This window comes from Ambystoma mexicanum, chromosome 8 (genome assembly GCF_040938575.1).
Source record: "Ambystoma mexicanum isolate Mex_15411 chromosome 8, UKY_AmexF1_1, whole genome shotgun sequence".
NCBI classification, from domain to species: Eukaryota; Metazoa; Chordata; class Amphibia; order Caudata; family Ambystomatidae; genus Ambystoma; species Ambystoma mexicanum.
In genome coordinates, this window is record NC_090929.1 from 1,646,575,224 (window position 1) to 1,646,594,501 (window position 19,278).

Consider the following 19,278-nt stretch of genomic DNA (forward strand, 5'->3'; position numbering starts at 1 on the left):
AAAATAAAAGGGCATATACTAAGAAAAACCTATTGCCAATTCCTTACAACTAATTACACAAAAAGTGTTGCATAAGGGTTCAATAAAGCAATAAGTGTTCCCAAATAATAAGTCAGGCTGTGATTGCCTTGAGGTCTCTCTTCCCCACGTTTTTATCACGGGATAAGGTGGGACCTTGGAGCACAGCACACACTCGAGCTTTCGCAGCACGAGCCAGCAGTTCCGTATCAGCTATCCGGTTTTTCGACGGTTAAGTCTCCTTTCATATAAACGTCTCTTGCCTTTGAGGGCCTGATGCGTTCAACAAACAAACACAAAGTTCTATTCCACATTTACTTTGGATAACGGCTTCACCCTTGACTCCCCCTCTTCCGGGCGCAGACCCCTCAACAATCGTATTCCACAAAACAACTAAACAGTTCCTTTCTCAAGGAATTTTGGGTGATGACTTTCCACCCCTGGATCTCCCTCGGCCGGCCTCGGACCGAAATGACAAGGGGGACACTTCACTACCCCTTATCTTGCAATATTTCCTGCTTTCATGAATCTTAATGTCTTTTCAAAAAATGCAGTGTGAGTCTCCCTCGACTTGGTGCACCTTATCAACACACTCTTCATTGGGACTTCAGGACTCGCCCCCTTTGGTTAGCCTCCCTCTGCCGGGTTCACTTTCGCCAACCTTTACGATACACAGTTAATTGCTTTTTGGAACTTTAGACCTCGTCCCCTCTTGTTAGCCTCCCTCTGCCGGGTTCACTTTCGCCAACCTTTACGATACACAGTTAATTGCTTTTTGGAACTTTAGACCTCGTCCCCTCTTGTTAGCCTCCCTCCGCCGGGTTCACTTTCGCCAACCTTTACATTGCTTTTCGGGACTTCAGACCTCGTCCCCTCTTGTTAGCCTCCCTCTGCCGGGTTCACTTTCGCCAACCTTTACATTGCTTTTCGGGACTTCAGACCTCGTCCCCTCTTGTTAGCCTCCCTCCGCCGGGTTCACTTTCGCCAACCTTTACATTGCTTTTCGGGACTTCAGACCTCATCCCCTCTTGTTAGCCTCCCTCCACCGGGTTCACTTTCGCCAACCTTTACATTGCTTTTCGGGACTTCAGACCTCGTCCCCTCTTGTTAGCCTCCCTCCACCGGGTTCACTTTCGCCAACCTTTACATTGCTTTTCGGGACTTCAGACCTCGTCCCCTCTTGTTAGCCTCCCTCTGCCGGGTTCACTTTCGCCAACCTTTACATTGCTTTTCGGGACTTCAGACCTCGTCCCCTCTTGTTAGCCTCCCTCCGCCGGGTTCACTTTCGCCAACCTTTACATTGCTTTTCGGGACTTCAGACCTCGTCCCCTCTTGTTAGCCTCCCTCTGCCGGGTTCACTTTCGCCAACCTTTACATTGCTTTTCGGGACTTCAGACCTCGTCCCCTCTTGTTAGCCTCCCTCTGCCGGGTTCACTTTCGCCAACCTTTACATTGCTTTTCGGGACTTTAGACCTCGTCCCCTCTTGTTAGCCTCCCTCTGCCGGGTTCACTTTCGCCAACCTTTACATTGCTTTTCGGGACTTTAGACCTCGTCCCCTCTTGTTAGCCTCCCTCTGCCGGGTTCACTTTCGCCAACCTTTACATTGCTTTTCGGGACTTTAGACCTCGTCCCCTCTTGTTAGCCTCCCTCTGCCGGGTTCACTTTCGCCAACCTTTACATTGCTTTTCGGGACTTTAGACCTCGTCCCCTCTTGTTAGCCTCCCTCTGCCGGGTTCACTTTCGCCAACCTTTACATTGCTTTTCGGGACTTTAGACCTCGTCCCCTCTTGTTAGCCTCCCTCCACCGGGTTCACTTTCGCCAACCTTTACATTGCTTTTCGGGACTTTAGACCTCGTCCCCTCTTGTTAGCCTCCCTCCGCCGGGTTCACTCTTGCCAACTTTCATCAAACAGTTCATGTGCGGATTTCACCATGCAGGATTCATTTCCCTTCTTTACAATCATCTGTCGGTCAAAGACTTTCGACAGTACAGAGGATTTTATAAGACCCCTGTATGACCACTTTGTCCTCTCTTCACCTCTTCCCAAGGCATTCTGGTTATGGTAGTCTCTACATTCAGGTAATCACCAAGAGTTTTCTGCATGAGCACCCACGTGGTGCTGGACGCCTCTGTTGCTGGCTTTCCCCTTACTTTCTCAAAAGTTCCTTTAAGCTTTCCAAAGTTCAACTTATAAGTCTGCTACTTTTCGTTCAACACAGCCTGGTTTCCTATCGACTCCCCCTTGATTCACCAGCTGTGATGAACTGCTTGGCTTTCTTCTCCTTCGAGTCAAGAATGGTACCACAGAGACCAACGTCTCTCCCTGGCTATCTCTCCTATCAGTGGAGGAGGGTCTCATGTACCATCGACATCTGCTGCAAGACACGCTGGCCTTTGTTCGCGGTCTTATGCTTCCGTCTGTGGAGGTTCCACAGGCTTTGATAGGAAAGGGCAAGGTCACTTCTCTCCTTGTCACCCTCTCGGTATTCGCTGTCTTTCGCCTCCTCTTGAATTGCCATGCTGAGCTAGCTCTCATGTCGTGAGGTCTGCCTTACTCGTCCTGTGCTCTCGTGCTCCACCTTTTATCCATCTGGGGAAGGGAAAGGGCTCCAGGTATGTGAGATTCTGGTCAATTGCCTGACTTTGCCTGACCCTTGTATTGGGACATGTCAGGTAAATGACTGTGGTGTTAGTCCATTGTCTTTTGTGTTGTGAGAAAGTGTTTGTGTCCAAAAAGGGGGGCAGTATCTTGGAATATCCTATGTGGTAGGCTGGGGAAACAGTGCTATATGGAATTAGAACTGGTGATCTTGGAAGGGTTCATTTTGGAGGGGTTTTGAAATGAGTAGGAGGGTTTGTGAGCCAACGGGAATAACTGGGATCAGGAAATGAATGGAGGGAATTGTGGGAACCGTAGTGTTTTATCATGGTAGATAGGGTGTTCGGGAATGAATTATCTGAGGGACACTGAGAAGAATGATTGTGAGTAGTCGGGTAGAAAACGGGAAGATAGGGAGTTTGAGAGATTCATTGGGAGGAAGGGGGCAGATGTGGCACAGCCCATAAAGGTCTCATGGATCTCACCCTCCTCTTCTTCTTCTTCCCTGGTAACATACCGTGTCTCCCTTTGGGCATTCTCCTGAGCATAACCCCGGGCTCCCCTACCTAAGTGATCTTTTCCAGCTCGTCTGCCTTCAGGGTTGGGATAAGAGAGTGTCGGCCCTTTCTTGGCCACCTGAATAAGGGATTCTCGAGGTCTTCTGGGAGAATACCCTCAGGTTTCTAACACACCCTGAGGCAAACCCTCAAAGTGTTAATAGCAAATTAATTAAAAAGAAATCCGGTCATGCTGCTTCATTCTCAGCAGCAGCTGGGGAGAGTCAGGATTGCCATGGAAATGGAAGGCGGTGCTCCGATCGGACCCACTCTTCCGTTTGTATGGCTTTAACAAGAAGCCAAGTAGAAGGTGTGTCCCGGGCAGAGGGGCCCTTTTCAGGTAAGGAGAGGGTGTGTTGGGGTGTTCAGAGTTTGGGGGCTGGAGGCAGGGGAGGAGGGAAAGCAGCGACGGGAGGAGAGCAGGTGCATACAGGACTCGGGTTGCTCTGAACCCAGGCATGCATCCATAGATTCAGCCCGGGATTGGAGCAACGTGATTAGCTGCCACACCCGTCAAAGGGTGCTAACAGTCATTAAAGCTCTCTGCTGACCCATTGTTTATAATGACTCACCAACATATCAGTGTTACAATGTATCCTTATAGACGAAGGAAGGCTCATTATAGATGGCTAATGACCTGCCCAGAAGTTATTGGGAGAGGCTAAGCTAAGGTCTACAAGTTGGCCACGTTTTACTACCCCAAGCGATAATGACCACATCCTGATGTCTATAAGGCTATATTAGTGCATGCAGTTAAAATTCAGAATCTTTGGAATGAGGTCAATATCAGAGATTATAGCTGAATTCTGATAGGCCGAGAGGCGGTCTATAATGGAATGATTCCAGCCTCATTTCCCCTGTGAAGTAAGGTGATGTGTAAGTTACTCCTACATCTGGGTGTAATTTAGAATTGATAATGGTATTTACAATAACATCAGGTGTAGCTAACTACTGTAGGCAAGCTGATGTAAGTTACACGTGATTCACACATGTTCTCTGGCATGGAGCAACTTGCTCCGGAATACCCTTCTCCATGGCAGGATTTTTTGTATCCATTTTACTAAAAAAAAGTGTATAAACTTCTCTCTTAATCTAAAATATTTTCCACCACATATACCATTGTATGGCACCCTTGCACTTTTATTCACTTTCACATCTCGGATCCAGCACCCACAAATAATTCATTCTGGTGTGACGTCATACTGTTTGCAAATGTTTCTAGGACAACTTAAAGTTTTGTGAATACATACGAAGTTACTGTTTTATAGGCATGTACATTTCCATTCAGAGACCCCCCTTGAACACCCATGACTCACTAGCAGGCCCGCGGCAATGGCCGCTTAATGGCGTTGGGTTATTTTATGCATGCATAAGGAATGCAATTATGTGGAGGTTAGACTGAATCAATAGCAGGGCTCTTAATAGGAAGAGAATGACTTCTTCAGGGTCAATTACTCACCAATTGCGAATCCCACGCCAAAGTTTGGCACAATGAGACCGTAGATGTTTTTGGCAAATGGAACCTGTATCAGCAAAATCATAAAAAGGTTAAAACAATCATAGATGCCCGTTCAAGCATTTGCAACAACCCAGATACTGCTTTGTAACTATAGATGAGTACACTGGGAAAAATACATCGCGCAGGTAGGGTCATCGTGCCTTTTGGGGCACTGGCGCAGAATATCTCCAGGAAAGGTTTCACCCTACATCCCCTCTCGAGAGTGCCAGGCTATTATGCAAGTCTATGCAAAAAGGACGACCATACTCATCCTTGGCACTTGAGGGGTTAAGATCAGAGTACGCACTTTTGATTCAGGTACCTAGGTTTAAATGCTCAGCGGTGAGAGGAAGACCCTTCTCAGTGGCTGCAACAGCAGCTCTCTGGAACAAACTTCCTCGTCCCCTAAGTGCCACAGAAAGCTCTCTCTTATTCCGTCGTTATCTCAAAGCTCTCCTTTTCTAGTTTTGTTTTTCTCTCCTACTTTCAGCTGCTCCCTTCCTCTGTTCTTTACAGTGCCATGATGCCTTAATTGGTGAAGGTGGCGCTTTATAAAAGCTATTAACATGACATTACCATGAAGAGCGCATCCCTTGCCTTAAGCTAGAATGGTTTCTTTTACAAAATGGCCACCACCTTAGGGGGCAGGGGTGATGTGGGGTAGCTTCACTGCTCGCTCATTTCTCCCGGATTCAGGTGGTACTCAGCTCAACGTTGGTGTTCAGGGCAGGGGCAGTGTGAGTGTGGCCTCTAATGAGCCTTGATGGTGCATGGGAGCATAGCTCAGGGGCAACGTGCTCACCTTGGAAGCAAGACGACACAGAGCACCAAAGCTCCCTCTAGCTTTCTTGCTCTATTGTGTCATGGTTGTCCAACTGCAGGCCTCAACATTTTTCATTAATTCATTAATTTTCATGAGATAAATTTGCATGCCATGATTCTAAATGTATGCTCATTTTTCCTCATGAATATTAATGAGGGACATCCTGAAAACCCGTCAGGATTCCAGCCCCTGAGTCCTGGAGTTGGACTGCCTCTTCTCACTCTTCACCTCCTCTCTTCTTGCCTCTTCTCACTCTTCACCTCCTCTCTTCTTGCCTCTTCTCACTCTTCACCTCCTCTCTTCTTGCCTCTTCTCACTCTTCACCTCCTCTCTTCTTGCCTCTTCTCACTCTTCACCTCCTCTCTTCTTGCCTCTTCTCACTCTTCACCTCCTCTCTTCTTGCCTCTTCTCACTCTTCACCTCCTCTCTTCTTGCCTCTTCTCACTCTTCACCTCCTCTCTTCTTGCCTCTTCTCACTCTTCACCTCCTCTCTGTCCATCATGGCATTTCCCTGAGGTTTATATAGCGGTTACGTGGACTGCCCTCAGATGACTGTAATCATGTGACTTGGAGAGGGATTAGGTGGACTCTAATGATCCACAGCTTCCCTGCTACTCTCGTTGCTCCACCTCTCCTTGACTGGCAATACAGTCTGAGCTTTCACGCAGGCCAGCCACCATTTTGGAAGTGCTTTTAGGGAATACGTGGAACGGGACAACTCTTGCATGGCTCTGCGCTATGCTGATCTCACCGGCATTGCTCACTCAATTACGCAGCACAGAAAAATGGAGGTTACCTGGGGCAACGTAGTCAAGTGTACACTTGTATTGTGTGTATCAGCACTGTGTTCTCCTGAACGCAGCGATTGGCAAATCACTCTCTCGTTAGAAAGAGGACTTGCTGACCCATGCATTTTCAGTGGCCTCGATATGACCAAAGTCAATGCTATGGATGCCTTTGTAGAACCTCCCTTCAGAACGAGGGTCTCACTAATTTGACATAGGCCTTATTTTTCACGTCATTGGCGAAAATTAGGTTTAATGCTTTAATGGGTTTGTCAATACTAAGAGCGTCCCTTAAAGGGACAGGGACATGGCTGAACCCCATGTGACAAGCCCCTACTAAGCTACAAGGCCATGGTGGGGTAACCTGAGGATCCTAGGTGCATTGCCCCCAGGCCCAGCATTGCTTAATGGTCACTGGCCAAGGGCCCCATTGGCCTCTCCAACCTATACCCCCAGGGTCAGGTACGAGATTTCATCACACGTGCCAAAAGCCTTAGATTAGTCCTTATCACAAGCGAGTCACGTTGGAAACCATGCAAGGTGCATTTGCCAAGAGGCGATAAGAAAAGGGAGGGCCTGGTTCAACTTAAAACATGTTTGTGAGAAGGGTATGGGCTCGTTGGGCAGGGGCAGCCATTTTGTTGAGCTAGCACTTGACCAACTAAAGATTCCTTATGTCTTGACGAGTCGCAGAGTCGTAGTCAGGATTGTCCATCAAGTGGGTCCTGAAGCTAATGTAGTTGGGCACACCGTAGTGAAATTAACATCTGTAAATGCCAACACAGTGCTGTTGTGTGGGTATTTACAGATTTTGGGTGGGTCTTGCCCGCTCAGACTCTACCCTGTCTATGCCTCTGACGAGCCGCAAAGCAGTGCATGGCTGTTTGACTAGCAAATGGAACTTCATCACCATCAGCTGTGTGTCTCACTAAGGTCAAGATTTCAGAATTATTCTCTGGACACCATACGCCACATGGGGCATCGACCCCGAAACGCGAAACCACACGTGAATTGCTCATGCAGATTGTTGATAGACAGTAATTTAACTTGGGCCACGGTCGTTGCCCAGCAAGTGTCAAATGTCTTAGGTACATGCTAACGGGTATGCAGTCTTTCCACCGAAAAAAGATCCATAGACACTTTTTCCATCGAAATTTATTGATTGAAATACCTCTCCATCGAAATGAATATTCATTGACATTGTTTTCATTGAATTTCGATGGAAAAGCATTCCATTTATTACATTTCGATGGAAAGAGGGTGTATGGATCTTAAAAAAAATATATATATTGATGTTTGGGTGGGGGAAATGGTTCAGTTTTGTAAACGTGGGGTTGGAAAAACTAAACACCACACATGTTAGAGGGAGCTGTCAAGTGCTGAAATGCATTGCAACTATATTGAATATATTTCAGCACTGGACAGCTCCCTCTGACTGGACTGTGAACTTTTATATTATTTGAGGTTTGGGGGAGACCCCCATTAAAAAATGAAATAAGTGTCCAGTGCCCTCGCTGACACTACACAAGTTAGAGGGAGCTGTCCAGTGCTTAACCGCATAGAAGCGATTTCAGCACTGGACAGCTATTAGCGCTTTTCCATTGAAATCTTTACCATCTATTCATTTCAATGAAACAGTTTCAATGAATGTTCACTTTTAATTATAGTAATAGTGATTCGATGGTAAAGTTTTCAATGGAAAAGTTTTGATGGAAAATATTTTCGATGCAAAAAAATCGATGGAAAGACATGTAACCATGCTAACGGTTTCATGTGACAATGTCGCCTGAAAAAAGTCACGCATGCTAACTGTATTAGTTGGACTGTTACTTGTTTTTTGTTATTTTAAAGACACATATTTACTCACACATAAAATGCTTATTCCAACGATTACCATCCCAAGCAGAGCGCAAAGCCACCTGCAAAGAGAAGAAACAAAGCACTGTGTGAGCTGGAAGAAATATTTCATCAAATCATTCCATCACAAACACATAGATTGCCTCCTCGTCGCCGTCCTTAATTTACCTCACCAAGGCACGAGTGTTAAACAGATAAAGCGTGCATTTATTTATTTATTGTGCACTTGTAAGGTGCTTATACAAGTAAATTGTGTTTCAAAGTGCCTGCAGGGACACAAGGAGGGGGCATGGGAATGAAAATCAATTAAAACAATTAAAGACAGAGGCGTACCTACTAGGCCTTGTGAGCATTCAGAACGTGCAAGTGCAGGGAGCAGAGAAGGGATGGGGGAGAGGGGGTAAGTGCGCATTTCAAGCCTCATGACTGGCTGGCTACCCCACCAAGTGTGCTAATGGTTTAACTGTAACAGAAAATAATTAAACACAATCAAAATACTAACCTATAAACACACATATTGAAACACGGGGAGTGGGATGGAAACGGAAAAGATAACAGGAGGGATACAAAGGGTTAATTTAATATTCTAAAACAATGGTTGCCTATGACAACGGGCCAACAAACTATCACGCCAATCCTCACGAGCCTCACAAAGTGATTTACGTAGGCCCCTTCCTTTCCCCCCTTCATACCTCTACCTCTTTCCCGCCCCCACCCCTCATCTCTGTCCAATAAATGTCCCTGAGAAAAGGCTTTCCATTTTTCTTAAAATGTGAGTCATGTGCAGTAGTTGATACCATTTTCTTTTCAAAAGGAACTAAGACATCACAAAACTTCAACATGAAACTGGGAATCTTTTCATTAAATGAAAAATGTTTGTGTTCGACCTATGCATCTTAAAAACACTTTAACTGTTCCTGTCTTTATAATGTATAGATTTTACAATATAAGAAAACATCAAAAGCATCGAATTGGAGGCATCAATTTCACCATGTAAGATTGCAAAGGGTCATACAATCTTAAAAAAATATTGACAATAATAAGCCATTTAAAATAGCTCAGACTTCTGTATTTTAAAGTAACCAGTACCTGTAATCATGCACATACACAGAGAAAGGAAACAAAAAACGCTAATAAAAACATTTCGTTTTACCTCCTATGGTTCTGACACAGATTTAAGAAGTAGCCATTAAGATCATAAACATTTTCCAGATTATAGCCTCACGATTTGCTTAGCACCTGTCTGTCAAACACAATCCTTTCTTAAAGTGGAAGCAGCTGTTTATCTTGTATCCAGCCTTATATCCGTGTTTTTACATTGACTCCTATATTGTAAATATCAGTGACATGGCTATAATCAGAACTCTGCAGAACTAGTTTTTAATTCCATGCCTGAAATCATCCACCTGTCAAGGATGTGTAGAATCCCAAGTCTAGGGGATCTTCCCAAAACCAAGCCTATATCTTCTGCTCTGAAGCTTGGGGCGAGAAAGAGGCTGCACGGGATGGCCTCATTGGTCTGTGTTCTTGCTTCAGCGCTTCATGTGCCCCAGGACTCCTGTGACCTTCGGCCCCTTAATCCTTCATGCACAAGAGATTGGACAAGGGCTCTCTGTGCAACTTGATTAAACAGGTCTTTGCTGCATTACTGGTTCATTGAGTTTACAATTGTTTTCCAGAACCCGGGATTATATTTTCTGGAACTTTCCCCAGTGTTGGTGGATTAGTAGTAAAATAATTCAGTGAGCTAAGCACTCTCCTCTGACATCTGTGTACACATTTCTATTTAATTACTGTATTTATATTCCAGAGGAACAATGCCCTTTTAATCACAAAAGGACATACGAAAGATAAGAAATCAGATTTGACAGGAAGCATTGAGTTTCTTATAATGGGGTGAGTTTGAGGGACATTATGACTGGGTTGTGGAGGGGAGTGAATGGAACAGTCACCAGGGACAATACATAAGTGGACATAAATCGATTAAGGTCAACCAACATTGGATACTCTAAAGTGCAGGTAGGCGGTTCGGCCAGCTGTGCTCGGGATGTGACCATGATAGGGGAAGTGCTAGAGTGGGGGCAGAGGAAGCGGGGGACAGAGGCAGGTTAGAGGTGAGAAAAATATGTTAGCTAGCTGGCAAATGAGAGGTAGGTTAAGAAGGTAACTCGGAGGTGAGGAGGTAGGCTTTGATTTTGGGTTTTGATTAAATCCGTGTGGACTGTTTCTCGGATGCCCGGGGGAAGAGAATTCCATGCAAGTGGAGCAAGAAGAGAGAAAGGAGGCAGAGGAGAGATTACGAGAAGGCTTGTAGAGTTGGATAGAGGAGGATAGATATAGCAATGCTTTACTTTGGATAGATTTGTTAACCAGGAGAAGACATTTAACTAGCCCTGTACTGCATTGGCAGACATCCAGCCTTTTGACAGTACGAGGAAGTAGGTGTGAAGTTAGGGAGTTCAAACAGAGTCCTGAAGGCGAGGTTAATGATCCCGTTGACAGGAGAGAAATCATCATTAGGGAGACCAAAGAGGATGCTGATACAGTAGTGAAGTTAAGAGAAGACAAGAGTGGTTAAGAGCTGCTTGGCTGTGTTGAAAGGAAGGAGGTGCCTGATTTTCCTAATATTTAGGAGGTTTAGGCGAGCTGCTGTTCCAGTTTTGGAGATGAAATTAGAGATGGTGTGAGAAGTGTCATAGATGACTGTGAGGTTTCTAGCTGAAGAAGAGTAGGGGAGAGTGGCAGGTGGCAACTAGATAGGCAGAGCAAGAGACGAGAGAGAACTTTTGGAAGGGAAAAAGAGCACCTCTGTTTTGGTAGAGTTTAACATCTCGAGAGTGCGAACCCATCCAATATTTAATGGCAGAGAGACAGTTGGAAATGTTGACGGGAAGATCAAATGAGAGTTCAGGAAAAGAGAAGAAGATTTGGGTGTTGTCCCTGAAGAGTTGGTGTGAAGACCCAAAGGAGGAGATTAGTGCCCCAAGAGCAGAGGTGTAGAGGAAAGAGGAGCGCACCCAAGACAGAGTCTTGTGGAAGAGTGAGTTGAGAGGTGTTGTTGTTCCAGGAAACAGAGAACTGTTGAGGTCCAAGGTAGGATTCAATCCAGGAAAGGGCTCGATCACAAATCCCAAGAAGAAAGAGAATATGAAAGCAATCAGAGAGATTGACATTTTCAAAGGCAGCAGACCGGTCAAGGAGAATTAGGATACATGATAAGTCTGAGTGCTTAGAAGAGATGATGAAGTTGGACATGTTCATGACACCAGTTTCCGTGGAGTAACAGGAGCAGAAACCTGCTTATAGGGGCTCTTGTGGATGTCTAAGAAATTGTTAAAATGGTTGAACACAACTCATTTGAGCACTTTAGAGTAGTGCGGAAGGAGAGACACAGTGAGAAAGTAAGCCGGAAAGGTTTGGATCTGCCCCTTGCTTTTTTAGGAGAGGGCTGACTGTGGCTGTTTTGAAAACAGAGGGAAAACAAGCAGAGTCAAAGGACAGGTTGAAGAGTTCAGCAACGTGAGGGGCCCTATAGGGGCAATAGACTTCACTATCTGAGGAACAAGAGGGTCTGATGCGGCACAAGAAGTGTTACCTTCATCAGTAGAGATAGCGCTCTCGTCAGTATTACTGTGACCTAAGTGGGAGATGGAGGGAGAGGATGATGGTAGAGTGGGCAGAGTGTAACATTTAGGGGGAGGGAGTGTGAGGAAGGTCAGGAGAGAGTCTCTAATTTCAGAAATGTTTGTATCGAATTATTCAGCTAGGTCATTAGCTGTGGGAGTGGAGTTGATAGTCATAGAAGTAGGAGGTGTGAGGAGTGAGTTTAGAGTGCCCTGTAGCCGGTGAGGATGGTTGGCATGAGAGTCAATGAGGGTTAGGTAGAATTCCCTTTTCACTCTATCAAGAGTGGACTTGAGAGAGTTCGGAGGAGAGAAGTAGAGTTGCAGGTCCTAATGCAAGTGTGTACGCCTCCATTTGCGCAGCAGCCAATGCATGTCTGTACCGAGAGAGCGTATGAATGGGGTGACCAATAGTTGAGGATGCTGAGACTTAGGGGTGAAAGTTAGCAATGGGAAGTGAGGGGAGAATGAGTCATATAGTAGTTATAGGAAGCTGGAAAAAGGCAGTGTTGGTGGAAGAGGCGTTGGGTGTGAAGGAGGAGGGTGAGAACTGTGGGCCAGAGAGAACGGGGGAATGGCAGAAGCTTTAAATTACATTTTAGGTGAAGCAAGTGGTGAGGAAAGGTCAGAGGGTGGAAAGGAGATTGTGGTGGAAACAATAGAGTGATCAGATATGGATGGTGTGACAGTAGCAGTAGTGGCTGAGAGAGATGTGGCGATGAATAAGAGATCCAAAGTGTTACCCCCTGAGTGGGTAGGTAGGTTATGGATAGAGCGGAGTGTGTGGTCACTAAGGAAAGACTGAAGTTCAGATTTCTGAGAAGTGGTTGGAGAGGGAAGGTTAAGGTCACCTAAGAGAATGAGGTGATGTTTAATGGAAAGAGAATCAAGGAGTTGCCCAAGATCGTCAAAGAATGGTCCAGTGGGACCAGGAGGGGGCGATAGATAGAGATGATGTGAACCGAGTGAGGCAGAGAAATTGTAGAGAGGGTGAATTCAAAAGAGGTAGGAGAGGACGTGGCATTGGAGATTTATGAGGCATTGAGGCAGGAAGAGAGTAGGTGTCCAACACCTCCACCTCTGCCAGTCAGTCGAGGAGAGTGGATAAAGGGTAGTTTGGAGTCATGTAGGGCCACCAGTGTAGCATTGTCAAATGGAGCAATCCAGGTTTCAGTGATAGCAAAAAGGTCTAGGGGAGGAGAGCTGGAGTGAAAGGGGTCAGTGATGAAGGAAGTTTTGTTGCATGCAGACTGAGCATTCCAGAGTGCAATGTTCAATTGGTGAGGTAAGGAAGAGTAGACAAGTTGAGTCTCAGAGGGAGAGAGGTGAGGTGGATAGGTGTTGGAGGAGGTATGGTCAGCTCATCAGCTTTGTTTGTTGGAAAGATGTCGAAGACGGAGTAGTGGGAGTTTTGAGTTTTAAAATATGGATAGGAACAGAGCATGTTGTAGCGTGATTGGAGAATGAGCAGAGAGAGGTGAGTAGCAGCAGGAGGAGCAGGAGGTAATGCATAATAGGTGAGTAGCACTGTGTGGAGAGACAGTAAACTAATTAGGGAGCGTGGGGTACTCACAGATGCAACAGAGAGAATGGCGAAAACAAAGGCTCATAGGCAAAGAAGCAAAGAGGCCGGTCAATGGCCGGTCTTCACCCTTCAATGTTCCGCCCTTAACTGTGGCACCCCTGGCTGGACACCCCTAGGAAGTCCAGAAGGGATGACACACGCTCTTGTCACCTTCTCACCTAGTCTATCAGTGGTTGGTCTCTCTGATATTGACCCTGGTGTTGCTGGGGTGAGGCAGTTTCTTCCTGATTGGTGTTCCCAGAGGAGCCTCTTGTGGGGTTCTGCTAGAGATGGGGTTGATCCAAGATGGCAGGAAGTGATGTCACGGATACATTGATTACTGTTAAATTGGCTAATGAATATACTAAATGGTGGAGCACTTAAAAGCAGGAATAAATAATCTACAATGAAATGCTAGGTCATGTTAGTATTTGAGATAACCCTATCCCCCTATGTTATAGTAGAGGTTTTGCTAAAGCACTAACTTTGCCTTGAGCATCAGACCACTGCAAAAAAGTATTTTAAAATAGATTTTAAAAAAGATAACAGAAAATGCATACTACCAAAGTTATGATATTCTAACAAATTAATTCTCCACATTATAAAAATACAAAAACTAGAGACTATACTTTCAAGAAATGGCAGCCAATGCCGAATTTAGTTCGATGATGATGCTTGAACAAGAATGTTTTAAGTTATTTTTAAAACAGTATTCAACAAACGAGTTTATGCTCTTCATACTCTAATTGTGTTCCCATAAATCCACTATGGAGCGGGTCAAATAACTAATGCTGTGTCCATAATTTTAATACCATATAAAACTACTTTATTCACACTATTAACAATTTAAAATAATGTTAAACATTTGAACCCTTTCATAAAAAGGGTATTTATTTCTCCATAACACATCTGTTTTGGGAGGTACATATCCTTCTGAATTCAATTAAAGTCTGAAACACTGGAAGCTTTACAACAGACTCATATCTGAGAAGTTTTTCAAAGTGATTGTCCATCTGAGTATCTTAAATTATAGTGTAAGTCAACCCGACGTCTATACTATGTAGCTCACGGTTTTTCAATCTCCTCCTCAACATGTTTCAGTTCTCATACATCCCTATTGTGGAACATTCATCAGGAGTATCAAGTAAAAATAAATGTACATATTGTACAATCACCATAAAAAAAACACTGATATGTGCTCGTTGTGACATCGTGCATCACCCCAAATGCAATAATTTTAAATAGCAGACATATTACATAATGTTTTCTCAGGACACCCAGCTCTTCATAAATGACCTGCAGGTGCCACAACACACAGAATAGTTTAAATAAATTCCACCTGTGTGAATGCACCTCAAATTTTAAGGGTTAATCATCAAAAGTAGGTTAAAATACCTTGCATTAATAAAAAGTGGCCAGGGGCAGAGCTAAATCTATCAGACGAACATACCATGTGCCACTAGCATAGGATGGCAAAACCGAGGAATCCTGCTGAACTAAAGACAGAGCTCGGTTAGCATCAGATGGGATCAATTTTTTAGGGTAATCACTAAGTTAAATACATGAAATTCAACAGACAACAACAAATGTGTAAATGCATGATGCTCTTGCGTGAACAATATCAATATGCACATGCCTTCTCAGTATGAACAAGTCCCTGGAAAACTGGGAGAAAACAGCACATTTTCAAGAAGACAAATTGTACACTTGTTGATAATTAAAAGTCTAGAACATGCAAAAAGGGCTGGTTGACTTTCCTGTTAGCCCACATAATGTCAACCAGCCACTGAGGAGGTAACCAACAAGGTTGTGCAGTGGGCAATACAGTGCAGTGGGGTGGGATGCTAAAGCAATTATTCAAAAAAGAAACTGATGAAATATGCAAAAATAATCCACTATGATCCCTAACAGGAAATTGAGAATCTGAAATCAGATCATTGCGTTCGTCCGGCATGAATGTCGGCCATTACGGGAGGAAGTGAATGGCATGCGGATAGGTTCTGCGGGGGATGCTGAGCTTCTGTCAGGCTTTGCCATGGACCAGAGGACCAGGCTGCATGGTCTACAACCGCATTAGTTTTATATTATTTATCACTTGTAATAATTTTAACTGGCTCTTTTCAAAAGGCTACAAGGTTCATTTTTAATTATCACTTACAGAATATATTTTAGTCGTTATAATATATGTACTCTTGTCTCAGTTAGCCAAGCATATTATCAAAACCTAAATTAATCATATAAAATATTCTCTGATGGAAGGTGGTTATTCCAAGGTGGTCAGTCTGGTACACCCCTATTTTACTCTTTACGAATACCCTTAACAGAAAGAGAATAGGGAAAATAGCACCAATGTGGTTCCCTGGCTACACTGCATAAGCAGTCTGTTAAAAAGCAGTTTTTCAATACAAGAGTCTGTTTTACATGAGCTATAGAATTTGCACGTATCCAAACTAACTTGTCAAATAAATAATGTTCTCTTCCTGTATGGTTTACAGCTCTTCAATTCTATTGATCAGTTATACAATAATACAAGATTGCAAGCGCAGTGGCAACCTTGGCTTTGGAATTCTTTGATGACCTGCAATCTTGTTGGTTAGAATAGGGAAGTGGATGGTGGACAAGGATACTAGGTTCTGTTTGGTTCGGCCCTTTCACCAGGTTTATATGTTCTTTCATCCTGACACTGTTTCTGAAGAGCTTTCCTCTTTATGGTTTCCCATATCTCTATAGAGGTTCCTCTGGTGAGGAACTGACACTTGTGTCTGGAGTGTTCAATTGCATCCACCCTGTGTCGACTCTTCACAATGGTGCCCTGTCATTCTGGTGAATAAACTGTGCTTTTTTAACTTCTGCTTGTACAGGAGGTTCCACACACCTCACGCTGCTGGCCTTGCCTTACTACCATTTCAGATGTATGGGTGGCTGTTCTTTCCATAGCTCACAAGTAAAGCGCTGGTCTCTGATATAGGGAGGTTCACATATCGCAAGTTCGAATCCTTCCGGGTTTGAAAAATCAAGTACAATAAAGTATAGGGTATAAATAACACCTTTTATTAAAGAGCATAGAAGCAGGAAGAATCCGGCATCAAGAACTATCTACAAGACAAACTGTTATGTTATCATGTTTAGCCCTCTATTCTCTGGAACTGCTCTCTTATTTCCTTGTGTCTTACTCGGGATCACATGTCCTTTCATGTGGTCAAAAAGTCCTGGCTCTTCTGTTTCCTGTGACGTCAGGGTGTGTAGCCATAAGGCCCTGGATGTTCCGCTTCCTGTGACTTGAGGGTGTGTAGCCATAAAGTCCTGGCTCTTCTGTTTCCTGTGACGTCAGGGTGTGTAGCCATAAGGCCCTGGCTGTTCCGCTTCCTGTGACTTGAGGGTGTGTAGCCATAAAGTCCTGGCTCTTCTGTTTCCTGTGACGTCAGGGTGTGTAGCCATAAGGCCCTGGCTGTTCCGCTTCCTGTGATTTGAGGGTGTGTAGCCATAAAGTCCTGGCTCTTCTGTTTCCTGTGACGTCAGGGTGTGTAGCCCTAAGGCCCTGGCTGTTCCGCTTCTTGTGACTTGAGGGTGTGTATCCATAAAGTCCTGGCTCTTCCATTTCATGTGACTTCAGGGGGTTCCATGTGATAATATTCCTGCAAAAATGTAGCTATACAAGAATGGGGCCTTTTTCTTTTGCGGTGATATTACCCCATGGAACCTGCGGGACACCCCTGCAACCCCCATATTTTTTAAAGGGAGCAGGGGACACCTTTGCAACCCCTGCTCATTTTTACCCCATAAATGATCCCCATAAATAATGTTGCCTATGCCGTTTCCCACTGATTATATGTATGATGACATTATTTATGGGGATAATATTACCTGATACCCTTCAGGGTGTGTAGCTGTAAAGTCCTGGCTCTTCCGCTTCCTGTGACCTCAGGGTGAGTTGCCAGCAAGTCCTGGCTGTTATACTTCCTGTGAGTTCAGGGTGTTTAGCCATAAAGTCTTGGCTCTTCCGCTTCCTGTGAGTTCACGGTGTGTAGCCAGAAAGTCCTGGCTGTTCTGCTTCCTGTGAGCTCAGGGTGTGTAGCCATAAAGCCATGGCTCTTCCACTTCCTGTGACTTCAGGGTGTCTCTTCCGCTTCCTGTGAGTCCAGGGCGTGTAGCCAGAAAGTACTGGCTGTTCCACTTCCTTTGAGTTCAGGGTGTTCAGCCATAAAGCCCTGGCTCTTCCACTTCCTGTGAGTTCAGGGTGTGTAGCCATGAAGTCCTGACTCTTCCGCTTCCTGTGAGTTCAGGGTGTTTAGCCATAAAGCCCTGGCTATTCCGCTTCCTGTGAGTTCAGGGTGTGTAGCCATGAAGTCCTGGCTCTTCCGCTTCCTGTGAGTTCAGGGTGTTCAGCCATAAAGCCTTGGCTCTTCTGCTTCCTGTGAGTTCAGGGTGTTTAGCCATAAAGCCCTGGCTATTCCGCTTTCTGTGAGTTCAGGGTGTGTAGCCATGAAGTCCTGGCTCTTCCGCTTCCTGTGAGTTCAGGGTGTTCAGCCATAAAGCCTTGGCTCTTCTGCTTCCTGTGAGTCCAGGGTGTTTAGCCATAAAGCCCTGGCTCTTTCACTTCCTGTGAGTTCAGGGTGTGTAGCCATGAAGTCCTGGCTCTTCCGCTTCCTGTGAGTTCAGGGTGTTTAGCCATAAAGCCCTGGCTCTTTCACTTCCTGTGAGTTCAGGGTGTGTAGCCATGAAGTCCTGGCTCTTCCGCTTCCTGTGAGTTCAGGGTGTTTAGCCATAAAGCCCTGGCTATTCCACTTCCTGTGAGTTCAGGGTGTGTAGCCATGAAGTCCTGGCTCTTCCACTTCCTGTGAGTTCAGGGTGTTCAGCCATAAAGCCTTGGCTCTTCTGCTTCCTGTGAATTCAGGGTGTTTAGTCATAAAGTCCTGGCTCTTCTACTTCTTGTGAGTTCAGGGTTTACCCCGTTTTGCCCACAATCCTCTGGACTTCAGTGCGAAGATACCTTTGTGCAATTATGTGTTTTAGAAACCCCATAGCCATACCGATGGGCCCCTGGTTGAGAAGAGGTCACATGTTTGTTGAATTCATTTGCAGGGGTTGCAAATGTTTACCTTCTCTCCAAGGTGCAGGAGGCCCTGATAGAAGACCTGGGGAGACCCGATAACTGAGCTCTTCTTCTCCTTCATTGATCATTATGTCATATCTGTATTGATCTGATTGTATCCTGGAGTCCAGTAGTGTTTCTCTCTGCCAGTTTTCAAGAAGGCACTGAAGACTTTCTTCTTTACTTAATTCTCTGACAAATTCTTGGATGCACAAAATAACACTGTTTTAGTTGAGCTAACAGTACAGTCATCCCTGACATGAGGAGACAAAATAGGTACAGGTAAGATAACCATTTGCAGGGCCAAAGCGGGTTGGTTGAAGGTTAAGAGAAATGGCTAGAGCAGCTGGAGGCTGTACAAGTGATATTCACTGTAAGGGTAAATGCTGGCTATCCTGGGGTCATGGCTTGCAGGGCCAAAATGTACTGTTGTGGTGCATTTCTTTATTTTGGAGTTTAGATGTTGGTCACATTTTGTTAAACTCAATCAGAAAAGGGAGAAGTTGAATTGAGACGAGCAGCCAGACCAGCCTGGTGGTGCACCACAGAGAGGGCCTTAGTTGGGACGGTGGAGTGGCAGAAGCTGGGGAAGGTTCATCGCAGGATGACTATCCTTCTCCATAAATCCAAAGGTGCCTGAGGTTTGTAGCTTAGCTGCCAGGTAAGCTATGATATGATATGGCATTGATAAAACTCCTGTACACAAGTGTTTCTAGGCGCGACAAGACAAGCAGGGGGAAACAAAGGGAGGACAAAAAAACAATCATACTAGGCCTTGTGTCATTCAGATCGCGCAAGTGCCGGGAAGAGGGAAGGGGAGAAGTGCAGTTAACTCACAAGTGTAGTCAGCGGGTGGATCT

The 19,278-nt window shown here is 45.0% G+C and overlaps 1 protein-coding gene across 3 annotated transcripts in view; it reads right to left on the reverse strand.

The window, feature by feature from the left end:
• SLC18A2 (solute carrier family 18 member A2) overlaps window positions 1-19,278 on the reverse strand; it is a 563,191-nt gene that overhangs the window by 31,261 nt on the left and 512,652 nt on the right. For all 3 annotated transcript variants that reach the window (XM_069611911.1, XM_069611910.1, XM_069611912.1), the window contains exons 12-13: window positions 8,150-8,201; window positions 4,636-4,699 (exon numbers count right to left, since the gene is read on the reverse strand). In XM_069611911.1, the coding sequence (XP_069468012.1) occupies window positions 4,636-4,699; window positions 8,150-8,201 (116 nt within the window). The remainder of the gene's footprint in view (window positions 1-4,635; window positions 4,700-8,149; window positions 8,202-19,278) is intronic.